Source organism: Podarcis tiliguerta (genome assembly GCF_965153285.1).
Source record: "Podarcis tiliguerta genome assembly, chromosome: 2".
Lineage (NCBI taxonomy): Eukaryota > Metazoa > Chordata > Lepidosauria > Squamata > Lacertidae > Podarcis > Podarcis tiliguerta.
In genome coordinates this window covers 47,837,847-47,863,938 of record NC_139535.1, presented here as the reverse complement: position 1 = coordinate 47,863,938, position 26,092 = coordinate 47,837,847, and the positions used below count along the sequence as shown (strand labels likewise).

General features: G+C 40.5%; 1 protein-coding gene across 16 annotated transcripts in view; it reads left to right on the top strand.

Annotated features, from left to right (window-relative positions):
• The window catches only part of ATP2B2 (ATPase plasma membrane Ca2+ transporting 2), a 361,419-nt gene that overhangs the window by 220,705 nt on the left and 114,622 nt on the right, over nucleotides 1-26,092 (top strand). For all 16 annotated transcript variants that reach the window (XM_083429097.1, XM_083429087.1, XM_083429090.1 and 13 more), the window contains one exon: nucleotides 5,492-5,954. In XM_083429097.1, coding sequence (XP_083285223.1) covers nucleotides 5,756-5,954 — 199 coding nt within the window. In that variant the 5' untranslated portion in view covers nucleotides 5,492-5,755. The remainder of the gene's footprint in view (nucleotides 1-5,491; nucleotides 5,955-26,092) is intronic.

The following is a 26,092-nucleotide window of genomic DNA, read 5'->3' as shown; positions in this document are numbered from 1 at the left end:
ATCCACAAGCCTTCGGAGCGCTCCGAAGGCTTGCAGATAGTAGCCTGCATCCCGAAGCTTCGGGAGCGCTGCGCAGCTCGCCCTAGGTTTCGGGCAGATATCCGCAAGCCTTGGGAGCCCGGTGGGAACTCCCGCCGGGCTCCCAAGGCTTGCAGATAGCAGCCTCCAAACCCGACCTGGTTTGGAGGCTGCCGGTGGGGGAAAGCAGCGCTTCTCCCCACCACCAGCCCCACAAGTTCAACGGACAGCGGGGAGGTGGAGCGCCCCTTCCGGCTGTTCCCAGACCTGGTCTTTGGGGCTGGCAGTGGGGGAAAGCTGCGCTCCCCCCCCCCGTCAGCCTCAAAGAGCAGGTCGAAAGGAACCCAAAGCCTCCAGAGCCCAGTGGAACTCCCGCTGGCTCCGGAGGCTTCGGGTGAATGCACCTTGAATGCACAGAACGCACCTTGTTTTAGAGGGGGAGAAAAAGAAAAAAAAAATTCCCCTGTTCTCCCCCTCCTATGGTCTGGTGCGTCCTATGTTCTGGTGCGTCCAATAGAGAGAAAAATACGGTATCTGATCCCCCTCATTATTTGGCCCCTAAACACCCAATGCACACTTGCTACATGCACTTAAATCTCATGGATGTTAAGCACACAAAGTTTGTTGACTGGCACAAAAAGAAAAAGAAAAAAAGAAGCTCTTTGGTTGTTTTACAATAACTTTTGAGTTGAGTCAGATTTTCCATGATTCTTATTCTGCAACATTAGTAAAAGGCAGCCTTATCTGTCCTTTCCAAGCTTGTTTCATCCTAGTGACAATGTACTGTAGACGTCCTTGGAAATATCTACAGACTTACAAGGGTGATTTTTTCTTTTGATAAGGGAAGTTCAGAACAGCTTGTTGAGCATGAAAACATTGACAGCTGACTTCTATCACGTCAGACTATTTGTATATTTAGTCCTATATTGCCTGCTTTGACTGGCAGTGGCTCTCCAAAATCTCTTCATTTTAATTAGACGTGTGTTATTGCTAGTGTGTACTGTTTGTAGGCAATTGGCAGCCCAGTATTTTTTGAATGATGCAAGAAAGAAGAGTTGTAGTGTTAAAGTTATATTAGTGACTGTTCCAGGTTAGGGTTGCAGGTTAAATGGCCATAATATAGTCGTACCTCCGCTTACGTATCCCTCCAGTTATGTAAACTTTGGGATACGTATGTGGCAAACCAGGAAGTATATCTCTGGTTTTTGCCCTGCGCGCATGTGCAGAAGCACTCTTTTTGGTTGCTAAAACCTCGGGATCCGGCCGTACCTCCAGAACAGATCCCGTCCGCAACAAGAGGTACCACTGTATAAGGCCAATCTGTGAAGGCATTCAGCAATATGTAACAATGGAGCTTGGAGATTGCAAAGTGATCCTTCGATGTTACAAAGATGTTACCATTTTCATCTGTGAAAGGTTCTAAATATGCCTATATGGAGGCTGTCATGACTTTGGACCACTTTTTACTTAAGGAAACTCTTTGTTGGAGTTTGGTAAATATATAGCAGTGGGGGGCAAAAATAGTCTGGTAAGACTTCTGGGTTACAGGATAAAGACTAGGGCCATAAAATTTCACCAATGTGCAATTATATATTTTCAAAATCTATTTTTTTATAAAAGCAAAATCCAGTTCAACAGCATATCGATATTTGAAGCAAGCAAAGATTGGTCTGATCTTTCTTGTTTATATCAATATTGTCTAAATATTGAGAGTTCAACATTAGGATAGAGTTGCTGGACCTACTTAATTTTCTTCTTTGCATTCTAAAATGCATCATCATCTAAGTGAAGCCTGCTGCAAACTGTGACAGAGCAATTTGAGGCAAAAGAAGAAATAATGATAAGAAATCATTATTTGCTGTACTCTAATAGAGCTTTAGAGGCCTCCGTTGAGATTGGAGGTCATTTAGTTGACACTGTGGAAATACATAATGACAGACTCCTTTTGTCAAAGATCTTTCTTCTAAATTGGATACAGGAAGAAGGAGAGAAGCAGGAAACCCAATTTTGTTGATATGGACCAGGATAATGATGACAGTGGTACCTCACTTCTTCGTGTATTTATTCACATATTTGGAATCACAATTAGTTTGCTCTTTCTTTGGATCCCAGCCCACACATGCAGGCATCAACATGCTAACATTCCAAATCCAAACAGAAACTTAATTAGGCAAGTGAAATGTAAATTGAGGGAGGATAATTCATATTTCCACTTTTAAAATGTATTCTAGAATGTCACTACTCCAAGTCTTTGGGAGCTTCTGATTCCTTGTTTCAGATTCCCAGCCTTTTATGAAGCAATTGCGCTAATCACTGAGTAAGAGTCTGAGGGCAGTGTTTGTTTCAGTTACAGCAAACTGCTAGGCTCCTTGGCAGACTTCCTGGCCTTTTCATAAAAGAGATTTCAGGATCGAATGAAAGTTGCATATCTTGTTCCATGGGATTATAGAGCTGCATTATCAGTGGATAATGGTAGTCATGCTCTGCGCTTTCTGCATTTTATGACCTGCCTTCCAGAAACACAAGATATGCTATTTCCCAGGGGGTTGTGCCATTAAGTGAATCCCCTAGCCAATGGATAAACATTAATAAGAGGTATGTAGTCCCACGAGTAGACTATCTGCTGCTTTTTTGTTGGTTAATATTTAATTGAAGGTCAAATAAAATATTAAACAGGCAAATTATTTCGTTGGATGTGAGAAAACAGTATCATTGGCTGACATTGGCTGACAAAAATGACTCAGTGATATTTACAAGAGCTGGAACAAATATTCATACAGAGTGATGGAAGTGTGAACCGAACGCACACTGTACGCATCACTATCCTGTTGAAAAACATCCTGTGGGGAATGTAGATGCTTCTCTAATTCTCTGTATGAAAATTCAACATTAATGGTATTAAGGAAAAGCAACTGGTGTATTTACATAAAGCACTCATTACCCAAATTTCAACTAATAGTTACTTCAAAGAATGTAGTGGCACGTCACTTTTGCACAGACGCTTTTCTAGGGATGTGTAAATCCTATCATATAAGGATATTTTCCTATGTAAGCTGAAAGGATATGCTGTGAAGGAAGAATCTAAGGCTGCAGCTCTATTTCTGTGGTAATATGAAATATGTGACTATACCAGATGAAATATTTGTCTGGAACTGGAAAATGCAACACATCAATCAAATCGAGTGAATATTCAAAAATATTCCTGTGTTTTTAGTGTTATATGTCGAATTCTCGTGAGATATTAATCTTTTTTAGGCTCAGAGACTTCTTGTGATCTCATCCAGTCTGACATAAGTTGTCATGCTAACAGACCTGTCTACAGGCTCAGTATAAATATAAATATTGAGGATCAAATTAAACAAGGGGATCTGGGATCAGGATCACTGTTGCTGTTTCATTAAAAAGATAGTATCACATGGGGCTGCAAATTTGGTCAGAGAAGCTGCATTTCTGGAGGATATGTCAAACCCTTGCCCCTCTGTGCCACTCCCCCAGTTTGCCTGTTGTACTTATAGCAGAGGTCACCAATGTTGTGTCTGTGGGCAATGGGGCACCACTGAGGTCTTCCGTTCATGCCAGCAAAGCCTCTGAGCTCCTTTCCTCACTGCCCCTTGGTCATGAGGTGGTGAGGGTGGATACTTTGAAAAGTACATATAGCTGAAGGAAGATTCGTGCTCTTTCCCATTTTTTCCAAGGCTCAGGTGAAGTCTACTGGATCTGACTTTTCCCCTTAACCCTTAGAAAAGTGAGGTGTGTATGTGCGCGCAAATGTACATGCTTCCCCCCCCCTTTATGTCTCCTAATATGTGTGGGGGTTGGTCCAGGAAAGGGGCAAAGAAGTAGCAAGAGGGGGTGGTATCCACTATACTCATGAAAAATTCAAATGTCACCTAAAAAGGTTGGCAATCCCTGACATTTTCCCATTGTGGCAAATAGCAGCTTTGGTGGTGAGGGGTGCTTTGGAGTGGGGGACTGGCAAAAAAGAGGACAGCTCCCCATCCCATCAATAACACTTCCCCAATCAAATTAGCTGCATTGAAGTTTGTTTGTTTGTTTAATCCTGGAGGCTCTTTCCTACTTTATGTCCAGTTGAGTCCTTAAGTGCTTCCCCATCTGTTTTGATTACTTTTTTATGTTAGAGTGGGAAGTGGGAAGTGAAATATATTAATTACAAAAACTATGAGATAATGCAACCAGAGGAGGAAAACACTTTTGCAATGACATCTGGGTCTGGGTTAAATGAAATAATTGATAAAGTGATATATTTAATGAAGTGATGAGCAATCTGTGTTCCCACGCAGTCTGACAGACTTTCTGTTGAGCCAGTGAAACTCCCACAGACATCCATTGCTCTGGACCAGGAAAATAATAACAACTGCAGAAATTCTCCTGTGTGTCTCACACATCCTTGGATTCCTTCTATAAGAGGAATGCATGCATGTGGCTTCTAAAAGGTGTCATATTAGGGTTTGAAAATGTCTTTTTTCAGCTGTGCAGAACAGCAAAAAATCTTTTCAAAGGTTTGAGTTTATCGAACTATGGACAGGCACTAACCCACTTAAAGAAAACAAAACCCTTTAATCTTAGCTGAATTCTCCGTGGCGAAGTATAAGAGCTAGCTTCAGCATTTTGTCCAGAGCTCATTAGTATATGTGTCTGAGAAAGAGAAAATATGTTAAATAACTGCTTTTTCTCACAGATAATCTCTGTGTATCTGGCTATTGCACATTAAAGTCCCTTGAAGGTAGGTGTGTTTGCCTGTTTGGAGTTCTGCAAAGGAATATTCAGCTCTCACTAAGTAAGGGTATCAAATGTGCTGGTGAGTCAGATAACAGGTGGTGCTGAAGGAGAGCAACTTTCCCCATTTGTATGACACAGAGGACTTGCTGTTTAGTCTAAGCACTCAAGTGTTGTTTTTTTTTATCTTCCTCATGTTTGTGTTTATCTTCGAAGCTGCAAAGCTCAATTTATTTAAATGTATTCCAGATTGGAAATGAAAATGCCCTGTTTTCAATTTCACTTTCCTTGAACTGAAAAACAGTTTCTATAATGGATGAAAGCATAAGTAATAGTTCTCAATTAATTTTTATTACTTCATAGGTGTGTGTGTGTTCTTGTCAGATGAAAGTTTGACAGAGCAGTGTGAACAAGAGCCCCTACCAGAGGCTGTTGGGCTAATGGCATACTTATTAATATTCATGAGGCATCTCATTTAGCTTGTGCGCTCGGGATTTGATTAAAGTAAGGACTGCCGCTATTGCTGCTGGAGCTGGAAAGAGCCTTGTGGGTGACACAGCTAGTTCTGTGGAGCCAGCTAATACTGTAATTTTTGTGAAATCTTTACAGGGCTGTTGTAAAGCCTTCTGTGTGACGGGCTTCTGTTTTTAAGCCCCATTTCATGGTTTTGTGATGGAATAAATTTCCGTGCCTCTTGCTCCGTTTTCTAACGTGTGCTCTGTATTTATTTCTTAAGGTCTGAAGGAAGAGATGATCATGTAGATGCCAACAGCCTGGGTGCAGCATAATGGGAAACGGTGAATGGGGTGGAACTGGTCTGCAACCTTGAAAGCAGCCATTCTGTGGACAGAGACACATCAGTCATTCCTCGCTTTCTCAACTGTTACTACTGGCGGCGTAAAGTGGATTCGTTCTACTGTTTAGGCCGGAACTTGAGTTTCCACCCTTGCAAATTTTCGAGCTGCATACAACGCAGTGTGGAGCAATACCATCAGCAACAATGGGTGACATGACAAATAGCGATTTTTATTCAAAGAACCAAAGAAATGAGGCCAATCATGCAGGAGAATTTGGGTGCACGCTTCTGGATCTGCGCTCCCTCATGGAACTCCGAGGAACAGAAGCAGTAGTAAAAATTAAAGAGACATATGGGGACACTGAGGGCCTCTGCAGACACTTGAAAACATCGCCAACAGAAGGTAGGCAATGATATAGTTTTCTTTTCCCACTAGAGCCAGAGGTTCAGGGCTTTTTGTGTGTGCATTGCTGTCATCCTTCTTTCGCAAAGCAGGTTTCTGTCGTACATTTTATTTTACATGCTTCAGAGAGGAGCAGATTGAGACAAATATAGCCACTGTTAAAGCTTGTGTTGTGCGAGAGTCCAAAAATAGTGCTGCTCTTATAAAGTTGTTAAATATGCTAACTTGATTTTTAAGGCAGAATTATTTTTAGAGAAATGCATGAGAAAAACCCTTGAAGAATTCCATTAAATTCTCTGCTAGGTCATACATGCAATCCTGCTCAGTGTATCCATGTGAACGACATTATTTTTCATATTATTCTTGCTATTCTGCAGTATTTATACCTTCTGTTCATGTATGCCATCTCTGTTTATGTATCTGCATTTGCTTTGGATGCTTGAAACATTGACCTGTAGTCTGTGCCACAGTCTGACAGATAGTCACATAAATCCCCCCCCCCCCCATAATCACCTTTGGGCACTTTATTCATTGTGCCCCATTTTAGTGCATTACACAAAACATCCTTTTTCTGTGTTGGGAAGGTTGCTTATAGTAATGCAAAAGACAGTTTGATTAACAAATCAGGAAAGCAGAAGTACCAATATTTATCCCTATTTAGATTCTGATCCTAATTTTGTTTGTTTAATAGTCCATGTCTCTGTCGCTGTCATTGTATTATGTGATGTTAGGTTAGTGGAACTGTTTGCAATGGCCATTTATCCTAGCAAGAGTTGGGTCTGGGAACTTGCAGCCCTAATTTTAGGTAAATTTTATTCTGCATAGGTATATGTGAGGTTACACTTTTGGAGCAGACCAAGAAACAAGGCCAAAAGTGCATGAATCAAAACATTTTGCTTTATGGGCTTACTAGCTTGTAGTTCATTCTGAAGTAATGATAAGAACAATGTGCTCCTTGAAATAAACATGGGAGTCTTTATTAAAATAGAAACCAGGCCACATATTTAAATACTTTTTCTTATACTTTGAAGTAACTATCATTCTGCGTATTCCCATATTAGAGGAAGTATGGGTTAGAGGAAATGTTGGTTGTACTGTAGGAAACCATGGTCTGTTTTAAAATACCTTGCTAGACAAAACTTTTTAGCTATTAAATTGTCATGAATTAATACGCTTTCAAGTGAGGTCCTTGTTTTAACTTCAGATCAATATAAATATACTAAGCAGAGGGGGAAATAGACCTTATATACAAGATACGTTTCTTTGGACATTTTATTTTAAGCTGTTGAAAATATGTAGTACTATATCATGAAATGTACAGTATCTGGCATGTAGATTTAGTGTGCATTGGGCATGGTTTTGTATGCTCTGTGAGAACAATTAAATATAGCAATATATTTGAGACATTTAAACCCAAACTCTTGGGATGTGTACAGTACAATCTATAGTTCTATTTTTCAGTTGCATAACCTTGTTGAGAACACAGTACATAGTTTAGCTTCAGAAGGATTCTATATTGCATTATTTACGGAAGAGGCAACGATGAAGAAATCTAATCCTGCTTAGCAGAACAGGCTATTCAATTCCATTTAGTCTGCAATACAAAGTAGTTCAAAAGTAATCTGTATTTAAGGTACGAGTACCAAATTCCATGTGTGCTATGAATGATGGAAAGGAGTGAAGACTGGCAATTCCACAAGGGATTCAGAATTTAGCCTCAGAGGCTGATGCCTTCTATCTTGTCAATTAGCCTATGTACTAGGAAAGAGCATATCAAAGGCTGAAGTATACATAATACTGAAATATATGTTTGGCAGGATTTCTAATAGGCTGGAATAGTGCAGCTTAGACGACATATACTATATAGAATGAAGGTTAATAATTGTGCACTATTTTTAATAGTAAGGTACAGATGTGGACACAGTGTAGCTTCACATAATGAAGAATGAAAATATGACAAGAAACAAGATTAAAAATCTGATTGTATGGAAAACAGCTATATTTTTGCTTCTGTAGTTCAGGAGGCATGGGCAGTAAATGTTGGTGTGACCTCCGGAACTGTAGAGGTTGAAACACAAGCAAGTAGTAGTTGCCAGCTGACTGTTGAAGCAAGAGTAAAAGCAAGATCCAACAGGGAAAGGTAAAAGGTAAAGGTAAAGGTACCCCTGCCCGTACGGGCCAGTCTTGCCAGACTCTAGGGTTGTGCGCCCGTCTCACTCAAAGAGGCCGGGAAATAGTGTGAAAACAGGGAAAGGTACTCAGCTTTAAAGCAATGTGTTTTAAATGTGAATGGGATGGGGAAAGATTCGGGTGAAAGAATCAACAGAAGTTTGGATTACATTATCTGTGATTTCTTCCTACTCTATTATTTGGAATTTTTCCTTGTGTTAATCTACCTGGGGGCATGAAATCCCTCAACTGTTTATGCAATCCCTAGACTTGGCATGTGATCTGTTGACTTGGCTTGTGACATGTTTTGTGGAAACTGTTGAGATACAAAAGGTGCCCACTATCTGTACTTTCGGGAAACAATTGAATACATTCTTGTTTCAACTAGTTTTTCCTGCTGGTTTCTACCTTAGGTGCTCATTTTGCACTGTTTTAAAACATACCTTCAGCTTTTTAAAAATTATTTTTTAAAAAACCTTATTTTTAGCTGTAATGTTTGTAAATTGCCTTCAAACGAATGTAGAAGGAGATTCACAAGTAAACAAATAAATACATAATGCCCATCACTTTTATTCTCTAAACAACAAATATAAACATAGTAGAATTCTCTTACTTGGTATATTTTTGTTTTAGTGATATGTGGCTTGGTAATGCTATTAGGAAGGTCAGGTCTATAGGTCAGGTTTTCGTTCAAGAAAAAATGTGCTGGTTTCAGTGGTAAAAACATTGAAGTCACAAGAAGAGGCTCGCTGGGTGACCGTGGGTCAGCCAGTATCTCTAGTCCAGTCTATGTCCTATGGTTGAAGTCAAAATAAAAAGGGAAGAACACAGGATCTCCTTGGAGCAAGCATGGGATGCAAATGTAATAATTACAAACAGCCTCTTGCTCATGCCCTCTTTGTGAGATAGGAGTGGTTGGGAGACACACAAGGAGAATTGCCACCACTATGTTAAGTACCTTAAATCTGGGCATTATGGCATTTAAAAGGGGAAGGAAAAGACCTGAGTCTGCTCATTTCTGATAATTAAGTAGCAATAGACAGAGCAGCCAAATAAGGGTGAGATCAGCTCCAGGTTTCTAATTCAAGATACTTTTTTTACCTTGATTCCTTTACTAAACTAAGAGATATCAGAAACTGCATAAAAAGACAATAAACAAGTTACTGGATAAACAGAGACACAATTATGAATAAAGTGTCTGCAGCAAGCTAAATCTTCATGTAAGTAATATCCTGAGTGCAGTTATTAAACCTTATGGGATAAGAGCTGATGACACAGCCTTATCTTTTATGCAGGGATCCCTCTGTGTATTAGAGGTATAGAGTAGCCTCTCTTTCTGCTTGTGGCTCTTGGCTACCCATACATCAAAGATGAGCCAGGAGAGAGGCAAGTGGATAGATCCTGAGTGGATACACCGGTGGGTCCTGCCAAAAGGCCAAGCACAGTGTTTCCCCTGCTTATTCATCATGTGTATTTGTGTGTGAACTGAAATCTGACAAATCTAACAAAGGCAGAATCATTTAACTGTAACTGAGAAACACTGGCACTGCACTGGCAAAGTGCTTTCAGCTTCACTAATTGATACAACTTGAAAGTAAAACATATTTTACTTGCCTAAATGATTACCTTTGCAGTTGTGTGGATGAAGATCCCACTGAGGAAATAACAATCTTACCCCACTGCTGTTTAAAAATTATTGGGTTAGCCTCTGTTTCTCTTTAAAGTGTACCCTAGTGAAAATGAGTTTACATCAGTGTTTTGAATGCTGCCTAGGTGAAAATGAACATATTAAAGAAGGTCATATTATTTTCCTGAACCATTTCAATTTACTGCTTCCTTGAAGCACAAGTATTTGATGAACTAATTAGACAAGACAAGTTAAGGACCATTGCTGTGTGAACTTTTCAAGTAAGTTAGCTTTGAAAAGCCTAGTTGTGATTTTTAGAGATAATATAATACATGGGCCCTCAAAACAAGTACCGTACCTTGAAATGTCACTAACGGTGGTTCCCTGGTGACAGTGAAATCTATTAGCAATTCAAAAATGCAAGTTTGATTGCATAAAAAGAAGTTCGCTCTTACCTTACTGCAGGGAGTGAATGCTGTGCCTATGCTGTTTTCACCTACAAGGGTCGTCACTAAGGAAATGCAACTGTAGGCATTCTTCATAAGTCGTAATTCAGCAGGTTCAACTGGAGTTTGTTGTTGAAGATCCTTTCAGCACCAGAGTATCCTGGGAGGCTGAAATGTCCCCCCACTGGTTTCTGAATACTGCCCTTTCTGATGTCAGATTTGTGTCCATTTATTCTTTTGCATAGCGACTGGCCAGTTTGCTTCATTTAGAATGCCCAAAGGTGTTGCTGGCAGATGATGGCATATTGTCAGGTTATAAAAGGAGCAGGTGATTGAACCCTTAATGTTGTGACCGACATTATTAGGTAATTATTTTGCCTAATCATACATGGGAAAATAGTAGGCATCAGGCTTGGATTTAGTCCCTGGGTTTGTTTCTCTCTTGTTTGTTGTTGCTGTTGAGCAGCTCTTTTAGGTTAGGAAGCTGTCTGTAAGCAAAGACCTCCAACGGTCTGTGAGAGGGAGGCATCGTAGTCCAGACTGAGCTATAGATCATTTATGATATGTTGTGGTTTTAACTGAGCTACAGGTGACAACAGGTTGTGTTCTGGTTCTGAGAGCCAGTGTGGTTAAGAGTGGTGGACTCGTAATCTGGTGAACTGGGTTCGCGTCTCCGCTCCTCCACATGCAGCTGCTGGGTGACCTTGGGCTAGTCACACTTCTTTGACGTCTCTCAGCCCCACTCACCTCACAGAGTGTTTGTTGTGGGGGAGGAAGGGAAAGGAGAATGTTAGCCGCTTTGAGACTCCTTCGGGTAGTGATAAAGCGGGATATCAAATCCAAACTCCGCCCCCCCCTCCTCCTCCTCTTCTTCTTCTTCTGCTGTTGCTGCTGTCACTCTCTTCAGAGACAGTTCTGTAGTAGCTTGTTCCTAAGTATCAATATGACCTTGTTGATTTGCTTGACATTGTTTCAAACCTAGCTAAGGGGTGAGGTAGATTTTGCTGTGTTGCTGTCAGAGTTGGGTCATAGGCAGCATTTTAAGATGACCTGGGAAGCAGGAGACAAGAGTGGGGCATGGAACTGAAAGCCAGAAGTCAGGAACAAAGAACAACAAAAGGATACAGAAACACATCATAGCTCAGGAAGGCCATGGTGTTGAGTCAAGGCTTAATGAGAATGGGAAATCTTTGCATGCTTTTCCTGCTTTTCCAGGATGATTCAGTGGCCAGCCTGGGTGAGTAGAATCAGTCCAGAACCCGAGGGTTCTTTACTGTTCAAGTAAATGGTTCATTTCATATTGTAGATGCACACAAATTCAAAGACTTACCAGTGTGAGTTCTGACAGTTTTTGGCAGATCCAAGTACATTCTGACGCAAGTTCCTTGTTTTTCTGAAATGCAAATATTCTTTCAAAAGTTATTAAAGAATGCACCATATGAATGAATGGGCAGACATAAGATCCCCTCCCCTCGCAAAAAAAAAAAAAATGATAAAAATTGGAACTGAACTACACACTGTGTGATTATCTTTGTCATGTCACACTTCCATTTTTCTCCCCTTTGGTCTTCTTAGCTGCTCACATTGTAAAACTATCCCTAAATTGCACATGGAACATTACTTTGGAGGCAATTTAAACATACAATATATAGGCTCAGCTTTTATTTTTGCTGTATTAGGTCATATACTAATGTGCTTTTGAAAGAAATGTTCCCAGGAGGGAAAAACCCTGAAATGTGAAAAGGGAGAGACTAGCAAGTGTCCTTGTCTTGTTACAAGATTCAGAATGCATGTCACCAGCAAGCCACACAGAGATAACAAACCCCCATGCCAACTCAGAAAAAACTAGCAGGATCAGCACAGCCAGTGAAGTAAGGCCTTGGATCTCTTTCCTTTAATACCATTGTCTCTCTCTTTCAGTTTTAGAAGTATTGTGCTAAATCAGCCATGGTCACAGCTATAATAATTTAATAATAATTAATAATGTTATTATTTACATGCCACCCATCTGACTAGGTTACCCCAGCCACTTTGGGTGGCTTCTAGCATAATATAAAAACACCATAAAACATTAAAAACTTCCGTTTACAGGACTGCCTTCGGACGTCTTCTAAAAGTTGTATAGTTATAGTTCTAAAAGTTGTATAGTTATTTATCACGGAGAGCCTCAAGGTCCATAAATAGCAACACCCTAGTGGTCCCAGGCCCTAAGGAAGTTAGATTGGCTTCAACCAGAGCCAGGGCCTTTTCAACTCTGGCTCCGGCCTGGTGGAACGCTGTGCCTCATGAGACCAGGGCCGTGCAGGATCTGATTTCTTTCCGCAGGGCCTGTAAGACAGAGTTGTTCCGCCTGGCCTTTGGCTTGGAGCCAATTTGATTTCCTCCCTCCCTCTCTTTCTTTTTTCTTTTCCTTCTCCTTCTGTGATGAGGCTACATTTTAATATTTTAATGTTTCAATATTTTAATGTTGTATTTTTTAATTTTGTTTTTAAGTTGTAATCATTTAACTTGTTTTTATTATTGCTTGTAAGCCGCTCTGAGCCCGGCCTTGGCTGGGGAGGGCGGGGTATAAATAAAAATTATTATTATTATTATTATTATTATTATTATTATTATTATCTTCTTGACATCTGATGGGAGGGTGTTCCACAGGGCTGTTACCTAACAGCCCAGTTGCTGCATTCTGGATTAGTTGTAGCTTCCAAGTTACCTTCAAAGGTAGCCCCACGTAGCATGCATTGCAGTAATCCAAGCAGGAGATAACTAGAGCAAGTCAGGTAGGGTTTCAGCTGGCATACCAGATGAAGCTAGTAGACAGCTTCCCTGAATAAAGAATTAACCTGCACCTCCATGGACAGCTGTGAGTGCAAAATGACCCACAGGCTGTGCACCTGGTCCTTCAGGGGCACAGTTACCCCATTCAGGACTAGCCTGCCCCCTGTCACCCAGAAACAATACTTCTGTCTTATTGGGATTCAACCTCAATCCATTAACCATCATCCACTCGCCTTTGTTACGAACAGGCCCAAATAAGCATCCTAACAAAATAATGTGGGAAAGATAATTTAACTTGTAACTGTTGTGTACTGTGGCAGAGGTGGGGAACCCTATTTGGACTGAGAGCCAGATTGTCCAAGCGGAAGGCTGTCGGGTACAGCATTCCACTTGTGGACTGGGCCAGACTTCAAAGTGTGTGGGGTAAGTCATGCTCACACCCTTAACACAGAGAAACACATGCAATCACCATGCAATCACATACACATTTATTGGTATTTTACTCAGTTCCTTAGTACATAAAGCCTCTCTCTCTCTCTCTCTCTCTCTCTCTCTCTGTGTGTGTGTGTGTGTTAAGGAACACATGGAACCAGGTTCAGACATAAATAAAAAGTTTCTTTTGTAACTTGACAGAGTGAAACTTCACAGTTCAATGCACTGAAATCATTCATTTGCCTTCATACGTTTTCCCAGAAATGTTGCAGGGAATGCACAATATACTGTGAGTTGTTCCATGTGCTTTGGTTTCCATGCACACCTTGGACATTGACAATGGAGTACAGAGACACCTTGTTCTTTTGTTAATTGTTTATTAACTTCCCAAGTTCTCCAGGTAAAACAAACATATTCTGTGACAGTTGACCTGCTCTTTGAATTCATTATGTACATTTGAAGCTGACGAAGGCACAGTGTGCCTTGCTATCTAGCTTAGACAAAAAATCGTTCTACATAGTTAAAGGAGCATTGAACTGAAGAATTAAAGCACACACAACAATTGTGTTGTTGAGTAAGGCTGCAGTCTTAAAGCTCATTTACTTAGGAATACACTCCACTAAACTCTGTGGGAAATACTACTAAGTAGACATGTATAGGATCAAACTGTAAATGTGTTTTGAAAGAAAGGGCAATCCATTTCCCAAGAGCTACAGTGCATCCAATAGGATAATAGCTCTTAAGGAACAGTCTTTGGCACACTGTGTGCCTGGTGCCTAATCTCTCATCAATCTGAACTAGGTGAATATCTTTTTTATTATTTTCCCTGTCCTTATATTTTAGCTTGACGTTATTATCTGCTACTTCGCCTTTTATGCTGCACTATATTTTGCCACATATTTTATTGTCACTGAATTTAATTTTGTTTTGATTCCACATTATAAGCCTTCCCAAAAACTATGTGATAGGGTGACCTATTAATATAGAAAAATAAATAAAGAACTAAGGGGCTGATGGGCCCAACTGAGGAAAATCAGATTTTATATGTTTCACTTTCTCTTTTACAAAAGACTCTGTTCAAGATAGTCCTTGGTATATTTCACAATTGGCAAGGATGGATATATTCCCAAAAAGCAATGCTTCTGTGTTACCACCACCCCATTTAATTTTGTAGGAGAGATGATGATCTCTGAGCATGAATGAAACTTCAGGTGTTGCTGAACTGCTCTACTCGGTATGAATTTATTAATATGTGTGTAGATAAAGAATGACACACCAGACATATCAAAGCTAAAGTAACTAAATGTTATCCAAATGCATGCCTACCATTATACTGTACAATCACATTTGGATAAGACATTGTTTTAAGGGAAATGTGCAATGTGCCCTATTCAATTTTGGCAGAGTAGTGCATTGACTTTAATAGGTCTGTATACAAAGAGATTAGCTGTCTTCCCCACCCGCCCCCTTTGAATGATCTATTCATGCTTTTTCCTCATCATGAGTCTGGAATGTCCTGTTTACCTGTGAAATATCAGATGGCAGAGCATAAAACACAAAGTGTCTTATCCAGTATTAAAATGACCTGCTTTTAGTGGATTACAAAGCAGTCACATAGTTCCAATTCACAGGCTTCCATTTACACAATTGTGATTAATACTGGAATAAAAAGGGGGCAAACAGATCTTTGCAATAACACCAATGACATATGAATATTAAACAGCCGTTTTTTGAGACGCACAGTTTCTCAGCTTCATCCTCAAATCTTTAAAGTGATTTGCATGCAGTAATGTCAGCAAGTGTCTGAAATGATTAAAAATAGCTTTTCCTAGTGTGGGTAACTGTTTTTAGCATTAGCAACAGACAGAGGTCTCTTAAGGGCAAGAAGGAGGTTTTCCCCCCTCCAAACATCGATGTTATTTTTAATTCCTGATGTTAATCCTGTTCAACAGTGACATCAACGTGTGGCATGTTTTGTCATGAGATGCTGGCAGTTCTGCACATTGTCCCAGTTTTCCAGAAGTACCGCTGCTTTTGCTATCAATGTGATTAACTGCTTAAAATGATTGAAAACACAAATCTATTTCTGTTTGTTGTTCAATAGCAGCAACATATTTATTGTACTTTCACTTTTTCAGCTGTTTTTTCCCTTAAATACATTCCGTGCTTAGCAGCTGCTGCAGTTGAAATAATGAACTAATGAGAAAAACATAGTTTGCTAATGAAATGGTTAAAAAATGTGGCTATATCATTATTAAATTACCTGCTTCTGGTAAATGTCTTTGGGCAAGTCTTTGTTGGCAATAGTGACCACTTTTCTGCATTTGACCTGAATTGTGACATGAGGATAAGCGTTTGAGGCTCTTTAAGTTCTGAATGCCCTGTCTTCTTCCCTTTGCATTCAAAGTTAGGGGGGGGGGGAATGGAATGAGGGCAAGCCATACTCAAGATCCATATTTTCCTGGGTTTTTGTATTGTTGGTTAGAAAGCTACTTCAGTCTGCGCTCCCATTCCTCATGAGTGTCTCACTGAAATTCTGAGAATTATAGAAAGGGAAAAGTTAGCTCCTCAGAAAGGAAAGGAGTTTTATAATGAGCTATCTTTGCCCAAATGCAGAAGCTCTGGTACTCTCTTCAGAGAATCAGAAGCGTCTCTCCTTATGAATCACCTAACAGAGCTGGTAGGGAAGAACTTCCCTGAGAAAACCACCTCATCAGGAATATCCTCTACATCCAGGACGGCAAGGCATAAGATAGAATGATCTGAAGCAGATTGGCAAGGATTTATGGTTCCCAGTTATTTCACAGAAGCTACAAAATAACCCTCCGCACGCAAACACTCTAAATTACACCTCTGAAACTAAGAAAACTTGAAGTAATAAGGAGTGGATTTGTGTGTGGAAGGACTATGAGATCAGTTCCGTTTTGAAAACTGAAACAAATTCCTAGGCGCAAAATTCCTTTTGCACCAGGCTCTGGTTGGTGTGTTCCAGCAAAAAAGAATATCCTGCATACAAATACATTTGCACAGAGGATACCATCACATAGCAGCCCTAAATATTTAATCAAAGCCCTGTAATTGTGTCTGTCCTATGGAATAGTGTCACCCATTGTGGGTGAGGCATGCTGGAGTGAAAGTCACAGGAAGCAGCTGCAAGGGAGTGACAAATGTTATTCTGGTAGTAGTAATAAGAGGCCTCGACATGTTGTTCTTGCTACATGCTGCCATTGTTAGGCGCTAGCAGGTGGAATCTGGTCAAACAGGCTCTCTAGCACTATTAAACAGCAGCGTATTGATACACAATCTTTCACCTGTAATACTCTGCAGGATAGATCACATGAAGGAGATAACATCCACTATAGACACTGTTACACAGAACAGGAATCCCTTGGTTTTTAAAACTTACATACACCTACGGCAATGGAGGGATAGCCATGTTCATCTGTTTCAGCAAAAACAGTATTGTTTTTGTAGAGCGTTAAAAGCTAGTGAACGGCTTATTTGTTATGGCATAAATAAACTTTCAAGGGTCAGAACTCACCTTCTCAAATTCATGAAATGCTCATCTAAGTGGGTAGATAGAGATATACACACCCTAAGTACAGAGAGAAGATACCTATATATCATATTTATTCCAAGCTTCCCTATCTTGACAATGTGAGACCAGAAATCCAAACAATGCAAAAGATAGCCAAGGTGTGTCACATTACTAATGAACCCTAAGTCTGATCCAGTCAGTGTGGAGGGTGACTCATTCCTGACTAGCAGTCCCTGGTGTTGAATATGCCTTGCAAGATCAATAGTGCAAACAGACACTTAAAGAGGGACAATTGCTTTCTGTAGTGAACTAGTCATTCCTAGGGTTTCAGTTTCCCACTGAAAAATTGCTAATGAATTTGTACACTGCAGCTTCATCCAGCTTTCCTTTGAGTAGCATGGATCCTGGAGCCTTCCTTAGAGCCTCTGCAGATGTTTTTCAATGGGCTAAAAGTCCAGTTCTACTATCTGATGCCTCCTCATAGCTATGTACATCTCTCACATGCTTTGGATATTTTGCTTGCAGTTGTGAGGCCTGTAACTTTGGTACTGAAAGCTGATAATTTGATCTAATTGCTGTATTGATCAGGTACTTACTAGAGTGTCTTGAATCCAGGAAACCCTGATTTTACATGCAGCACAAAACTCTGCTTGTCTGCCATGTTATATACTGCAGTTTACAGTGACTAATATTTTGCTGTCATCTCTGAATCTTGACAAATTTAAGTTCTTTGGCAAATAATGGTTTAGCATATAAGGCATGTGGCTGATTGCATGTGCTTATCTGACTCCTAATAGATAAACATAGGAAGGAAAATTTGTTCTAATTAAGGAGTGAATTGTTTTTAGTTTAACTTTTTAAAAAAGTATTTCCAAAGGGCAAAATTATTCATCTAGAAAGGCTGGTTTAGAACTCCTCAACATTAAGTCACTTTAATGCACACAGATGATTTTTTTAAATAGACATTTTTATTGTTAGACTTAGATTGGGATAAATGTTTGCAGTCTGGTAGACTAATGAGGCTTAGTTCTAGTTGCAAAGCCATTTAAACAGTATCAACTTCCTATGAAAACAAGGAACAACCCAGCAAAACATTCAGCTCTTTTGAGTCCCAGTGATTTCATTGGCAGAGTTAAGCAGAATTAAAATCATCCCATTGAAATCAGTGGGAGTTTGGCAGGATAGCACTTGCAGTTTCTAATAGATTTATGTGGTAGTTTCTGTTGAAAACCTTCAACAACCCTTAAGGATTCTGGTATTTATATTAGATACAGATTGTTTCTTTGTTCCATCAGTTGCGTGCTGAGGTCCCCAAAACACCCCTACCCCAATAACTCACACATCACACATAATTTTTGTTTAAGGTTTTTGGCATAATTTTGGCCACAACTTTATTAAAATACAAATTGTGAGTGGTTGCTTAGGCATTGGTTATGACTAGCTGTCCCCCCCGCCTTGGGGGACAGCACTGACTCCCGGATTCCAGCGAGAGCCAGTGTGGAGGAACAAGATCAGGGATAACTGGAGCTGTGACACAGACCCTCAGCTTCTCCCCGCATGCTCCCAGGAGCTTACGCGGCCCGCACCCGATTCCAGGGGTTTGGACGAGAGGATGGTAAGCCCCTGAATTCCTTTAACGGAATTCCCGTGCAGCAGCAGCATTGGAGGGGCAGGCACAGCTAATCCATACCCCTCCACCAACCAATTTAAACCAATGCCTAACCGCCAACCTTACAAGTTGTGATGATTTGCTACGCAGTAGGCAAAAACCAATTTGCTACGCAGTAGGCAAAAACCAATTGGCACACACTAATCAGCCAAAAGGAAAAATTCCTACCAGGCCCCCGCACAAATGCGGACGACCCCATGACAGGCATAGCAAGGTCAAAGCACAAGCCCAATCAAGGGAGGGCGGGCAGGTGATCCGGTGCCCACAGCGAAAGAGAAAGGAAAATGCTGTGAGCCTTGTTTAAATAACCTCTGTTCCCACCCCTAAATTGGCAACATCAAATTTACCCCAGTAACACCAACCACCAATCAGATCCAAGCCCCTTCAATCTATCCTGCCTGGCAACCATGGGGTGCTTTGCTCGGCCCCATCCGCAACATGTGCTCTCCTTTAATGAGAAGACGCTTTTTCATGTATTTTGCCATCTACTGCCTGCCACTATCTTCTTTCATGAATAGACATGGGTGTAAAACAGGAATGGAGAACCTCTGACCCTTCAGATGTTGTTGGACCACAACACCTATCATGCTTGGCTGGGGCTGTTGGGAATTGGAGTCCACAGGTACAGTCACCTGGTATTAAAGGGCCAGTCTGTCATGAAAGGGGTACTTAGTCAGACAACTTCGTTGATAGTCCATCTTATCAGTGAGAAAAAAACCAAGCTGATTGTCAAGGGGTGTATTACAACCATATTATATTCGTAAGCATCTAGATATGCCATTGTAATTCTTAAATTATAAAACCCAACATTGGAAAACAGGACTTAAATGGTTATGTTACTAAAGTTACAGAATTTTTTCATCTGCCCACACTACATTAATATGAGAAGAGGTTGATGGCAATGTAGGTTGTGCTATATCAGTAGGGGACATCAATTAATTCAGTAATCATAGTGGCAAATACACCATCTGTGATGCATCATTTATGTGAAATCTACTAGTGTTCATTGAGATTCCATTTCTTCTGACAAATGTCTCATGAGGGGGAGGAAATGGACAAACTCTGCTTGGGGCACCATTATCAGTGCTCCTTTCATTTCTAGTTCTGAATTATCTTGATGTTAATTCAGTTTAGAGTGATTATCTGAGACATGTGGACACTCTCTACTTACTATTTGATTTGCCATCCACAACTTGCTACCCACTGGTGAGAATCTACTTTGCAGTTTAGCTTTTCAGGTAAAAATCATTTATTCTGTGGACTTGGTCACACATTACCCCAAATACATATTTTCTGCAGCATTACAGTATTATATTTATATCCTGCCTTTTCCCCCATGGTGGAACACAAGGAGAACATGCATGTGGTTGGCCACTATGAATGAGAACAGGATTGCTGAACCACATAAGCCTTTGGTCTGATCCAGCAGGGCTTGTGAAACACTTGCCTGTGAGCCTCAGTCAGTATGTTGGCATAGTTACTTCTGTGAAACATTAAGGAAAATAACTGGTTGATGTCCTGTGGAAAACCAGAGATGCATTTCTTTTGTAGTGGGTGATATGCATTGACTAACACGAGCACTTTTCACAGCAGGTCTGCTTACAGTTCTTTACCTGCAACCTCCCGTATGTAGATTTGGTGGGAGGCATGAAATAACTTAGGTGCATACTCTGCAGTCTTTGTACACAAAGGAAATAACTTTTGCGTAGCCAAGGTCTCTGTGTTGTCTGTCTCCATAAGAGAGATGCCTAATTTGTGAAACAAACTCCTGCCCTGGGTGTGGTTCCCTCCTTAGTTAACTGAGGACTAGCTGGAACCTTAGTCTTGCCCATCTGCTATGTGGAGTTGCTGTTCCATTGTTCATGAATAAATACAACTACTGACGTTATCCTGGCTCCTGCTACTTCTTAATATCCTTCCCAAACTGCTGGGATATTATAGTCTCCATGGCATGGATGGAGCATTTGCTCACACAGGGCATGTATTCTCTTTCACATCTATTACTGAATGTGCATATATAGGACACAATTCCATTTCCCCTGTATGTACTTTCCAATGAATCTGTGGACAGCTCAAAATAACCCTAGTTAAAATTCTATGGCCTGTCTTATTTTATGAATTCAGATAGTTAGAATCAGTGCTACTCAATAAAATGCCCTCAACTTTCTTCCTGCAGAAAATTGACATTTTCTTTTCTTTTTTTTAAAGCAGCAGCTAATTAAAGTGAGCTTGCAAACTGCTCCAGAACATTCAATGGGGAATATCTAATGTATTTCACATCTGTATAAATAAGTCAAGTGAGCTACAATGAATTCATTATTTTCTGAAATTTTTATTGTTGAGGCTGAGCTGGGAAATAGTAGCAAGCAAGTATTTTGTTGTAGGCAAATGATTTGCAGTTATCTAGCACTGGGCAGAACAATACACCCACATGTTCATTTTTTCTGATTAAGCATTGATAGCAGTGCTTTTAGTTTATTTACATAATGTATTTGTGTAATCATTGAAATGCCTGGGAAAATCCAGACAAATGTATGGCAATAACTTTTGTGTCTGGGTTTTCTCTTTTTGAAATACGGCAACCCTACCTGGAACACAACTGCTCTGTCTTCTGCTATGTGTTACACATATTTCCTAAGGATCTCAGGTTGTCTTACTTTATCTTCACAACAATCATGTCAGTTGGGCTTATTTTATTCACACAGACACCTGCCTCTCTTCATTTTAAAAAAGGACTCCCAGGTTAAGCTGAAAGATGACATGCCCAGCTTCATGGCTGAGCAGGGATGTGAAATTTGACGTTTGGCCCAATCTGACTCTCACGTTAAGGTTCATATTACTTCAGGTGAAATGACATCAGTGCTGAGCTATTTTAAAATTAATGTTAACAATTTTAGGTTCCCTACAATCCAAAGAGAAGCATCCATTTTTGAAAAGTGTGCTTCCACTTACATAATTAAAGAGCTATTACATGGCTGTATTCAAATAAATAATTCTGATTCTTGTTGTCCTTACTGCAATGCCTCTATTTTCACAACAGCTGTGAGGCTGAGCAGTAGCAGTATCCCCACTTTGTATTTTTAATTCAGTGGAATGGAGAGTTACCCAGTGACCTGGTTATGGGCATGCATGGACTCTATGTCAAAGTCAGTAATTTAACTTGACTCTTTTAAATTCTAGTACACAACTTTTAACACAAAAACAATAGCAAAGGTTGTTTATCTGATTTGGTAGCATGTTTCTTGGTTTGGTACAGGTTTTCACAACTTTAGTGTAAAGGCTTAAGAGGGGAGCAAAGAAAGGGACAAGTACGACTGCAAAGCGCTGTTCTGTGAAGGAGGAGAGGGGAACAGCATCCTCTTCCATTTCTTTTTTGGAAACTTGTGTGGGTCTTTTTGATTGGTTGGAGTAGCTGAAGCCTCTGCAAAGCTCAGCTGGTTACAGCTGACAGAGGAGGCATGGCGCAAAGTCTCACAACATTGCCAGTTGTCATAAATCTGCAACATTTCTTCCTTCTATGTTATGCACGTCAACACATTGTACAAACAATACAGCTTTTATTGAAGTCCTGTGAATGTCATTGCATCCAGTTGGATGACTTGCAGCTCATGAATTAAGTGTCTCATTATGGTACTATGCATATGCTTTTGAACTTCAAAGTATTTGGAGTTAAATGTTTAATACTATATAGCATGCTGTACTAGCACAGGCTTCTGTTAGAGAAATGAACCCACCTCTGGCTGCTTGCGGTGATCGGCAACATCTTAACCTGTGCCTGTGTGATCCCAGCTTTCTTCCCTCATTTCTGCACCTGCTGGGATACTAGAGAAGAGAAATGGAGGAAAGAAAGGATAATGGAGGGTCTCGGTGTGACTGTTGCACAGAGGAAAAAGGAGTAAGTAGCTACAAACTCTAGAAATTGTGAAGGAGGAAATGCTTTTACTGATCTTTTTCCAGTTTATTAATGCAGGCATTGGCATTTGACACTGGAAGTGGCTGCCTTATGTTGGAACGCTCGTTGTGTGTTTGGTCCCTCACCTGCTTCCTTCTAAGATAACAGTTGCTACTTCTTTAATGCCTCAAACACAGGAGTTTTGATAACAAGCAATTTCTCAAAAACCAATGGATGAAAAACTCTTCTGTTCTCAGGAACAGTTTCCTTATAGGTGAAGTGAAAAGAAATGGCAGAGCGCTCAAATACTTAGAAGTGTCAACTATCAATTATTTATGGGACAACGGAAACTGTATTTTGAATACCTGGGTCAGAACATCATCACAAACCACAGTGATGTGTTGGTATTGCAAGGACATTGCTCTAGTGATGTAGCTAGGTGTGGCAGCATAAATGTTTAGGATAACAGAATAAACAATACAAGGAGGGAGCTGCAGCCCAAGATAGAAAAGAGGTGGTCAGAGAACACCTAGCTACCTTAAATGAATTCAAAACTCCAGGGTCTGAAGATATGCACTCAAGGGTACTGAATGAGTTTGTGGATATAATCTCAGCCTCTGTCTATAGTCTTTGAGAATTCTTGGAGAACAGATGAGGTCCCTGCAGACTGGAAGTGGGCAAATGTTGTCCACATATTCAAAAAAGGGAAAATAGAAGACCCAGGTATGTACTGACCAGTGAGCTTGACATTGATACCAGGAAAGGTCCTAGAACAGATAAATAAACAGTGACTCTGAGAGCATTTAGAAAATTGATTACTAATTTCTCAAAAACAAGTGATGCCAGACAAATCACATTTCTGTTTTCTATAAAATCACAAGTTTTGTGGCTCAGGGGAATGCTGTGGATGTAGGGCATCTTGATTTGAGCAAGGCTTTTGACAAGGTCCTCCATGATATTCTTCTGGAGAAGCTGATAAAATGTGGTCTGGGTGAAGTTACTGTTAGGTGGATTTGTAGCTGGTTGACTGACCCAACCCAAAGCATACTCACAAATGGTCCCTCATCCTGGAAAAAAGAGACAAGCAGGGTGCCACAGAGTTCTGTCCTAGGCCTGTTGTTGTTCAACATCTGTATAAATGACTTGGATGAAGGAATTGAGGGGATACTCATCAAATTTGCAGGTGACACCAAAATGGGTGGGGTAGCTAGTTCCACAGAAGAATGAATCAGGATTCAATATCACCTTAATAGATTGGAGAACTGGACCCAAACTAACAAAATTAATTTCAACAGGGACAAATGTAAGGTTCTACACTTAGGCAGGAAGAACCAGGTGCACCAATATTCTTCTTCTTCTTCTTCTTCTTCTTCTTCTTCTTCTTCTTCTTGTTAATTTCAGATCCCTAACATTCTATAAGTATTAGGACGTGGGTGGCCCTGTGGTCTAAACCACTGAACCTCTTGGACTTGCCAATCAGAAGGTCAGTGGTTGAATTGAATCGGAGTGAGCTCCAGTTGCTCTGTCCCAGATCCTGCCAACATAGCAGTTTGAAAGCGCGCCAGTGCAAGTAGATAAATAGGTACCACTGTGGTAAAAAGGATAACAGTATTTCCATGTGCTCTGGCTTCTGTCACAGTGTTCCATTGCACCACAAGTGGTTTAGTCATGCTGGCCACATCACTCAGAAAGCTGTCTGTGGACAAAATGCTGGCTCTTGCAGCCTGAAGCCTTTGACTGGACTTAACCATCCAAGGGTCCTTTACCTTTACCTTTCTGCAAGTATTGTGACAATCAAAGGTCCCATTCTGTTCTGAAACGAGATGGAAAATCCAGTTTTCACTAAAAGTGCCAATCTTTAAATTTTGCTGACAAGAAGTTCATCATTTTCACAGCAAGGATGTTTAGCAGATGCACGTACATGACAGATGATGATGACCATCAAATAAAACAATGTTCTGCCCAGCACTTCCCTTGCTTCTAACAGTCGGGAAATAACTTGACTATCAATATAATATCTGGGTCCATTTTCTATCCATTGCTTTTGTTCAAGAAGAGGAAGTTGATAAATTCTCCTCATTGTCAGTGCAAATCTGCAGTCAACTGAAATTCTGAGTGATAAATTATAGATGAGTGTACCTGAGGGGGCTGAGATGACTGCTATCAGATCTGTGTGATGTTAGACTTTGAAAGGGATGCCTGGAGAAAAGGAAGTCTTTAATAATTAACAAACCTGTATACGGGGATGGGGAGGCAGCCTTGGCCTACATACTGCAAGCATTTTCCTTTATGTCAAAAAGGCAGTAGGCAGTGTATGGTAATTGCAAGTCACACACGCCAGAGGAGGCTGGAGTGCTCTTGTGTAAATACTCAAGCATTGTTTTGTACTCTCTTCTGATATGAGGGAGCTGCACTCCACGCTAGCTTTTCCTCCACTATGAAGAGGTGCAGTTCATGCGAGGTGACGGATGAATTGAGTAGCTTCACTAGACCCCAAGGCTCATGTTTTATTGTTGTTATATTATTCTACAGCACATTACATTGATGCTGGAATGAAGTATTTGACCCGAGTCACTATTTTGATGTGCCTTTCTGGGAAGAATCACAATGTGCTCTTCCCATTGCTAGTATGAAAATCTCTGAGGTAGCTAAGCGTGTCAGTCATGTCATTACAGTACATTCATCTGAGCTTTTAGAATGTACTTGGGATTGTTTGTTGCATTATTTTACACATAATATAGAGCATGGCTGGTGATGAAAATGAGTAGCCAAATAATAAACTTTCACTCAAGATTTGTTGTTGGACTGACAGTATAATCTGCCTAAAGTGAATGCAGATAATTTCTGGTGTGTGTGTGTGGGGGGGCGTCCCTTAAGCAGAATGATTTACATATTGCAGGGTGAGAGTTTATTAGAATATGCTTCAAGTTTTTGAAGAGCTTGAAGGCTCTTTTTGTGCCTACAGGCCTCGCTGGGTCTTTCTGGTGGTCTAACGGTGCAACAGTGCCATTAACACTTGCCATCTCTTTGAGCAATCAGCAAAAGATTTGGTCTTTGTGACGTGGATCAGGTCCATCTTGCCACCTCTCTAGATTATCCTGAGGATGAGGGTGGGTGGAAGGAATAATAGGACTTGAACAGGGTTTTTTAGTTCTGTGCAGGCAACAGCCTCACTTCTTGCAAAGCCCATGCACATATAGAAACATAGAGAAACTACATGTGAAAAGGAGAGTTATAACAGTACAGTTCCACTTGCCTTTGACACTGCTCATATCTTGGTCTAAACCAGAGACCAGTGAATAAACCCCATCTTGATTTGGATTAGAGATTTGTTCATAGCCCCCCCCACCCCAAAGCTTGCCAATACTATCCCTTCTGTGATCCTCCAAATTCCTTTACCTGGTGTCTGTTGGGTGGTTGCTGCAGCTGCTTGAAACTCTTTTAGCACCAGTGCTGATCTTTCTGCTTCCCACTCTACATCTGCTGCTGAAGCAGCAGTTCGTATTTGGTGTCGATGTAAGGAAAGGAAGGGATTGCAGCTTGGAATTAAATGTGAGCCACAGAAAAACTCAGAGGCCATTTTGAAGACT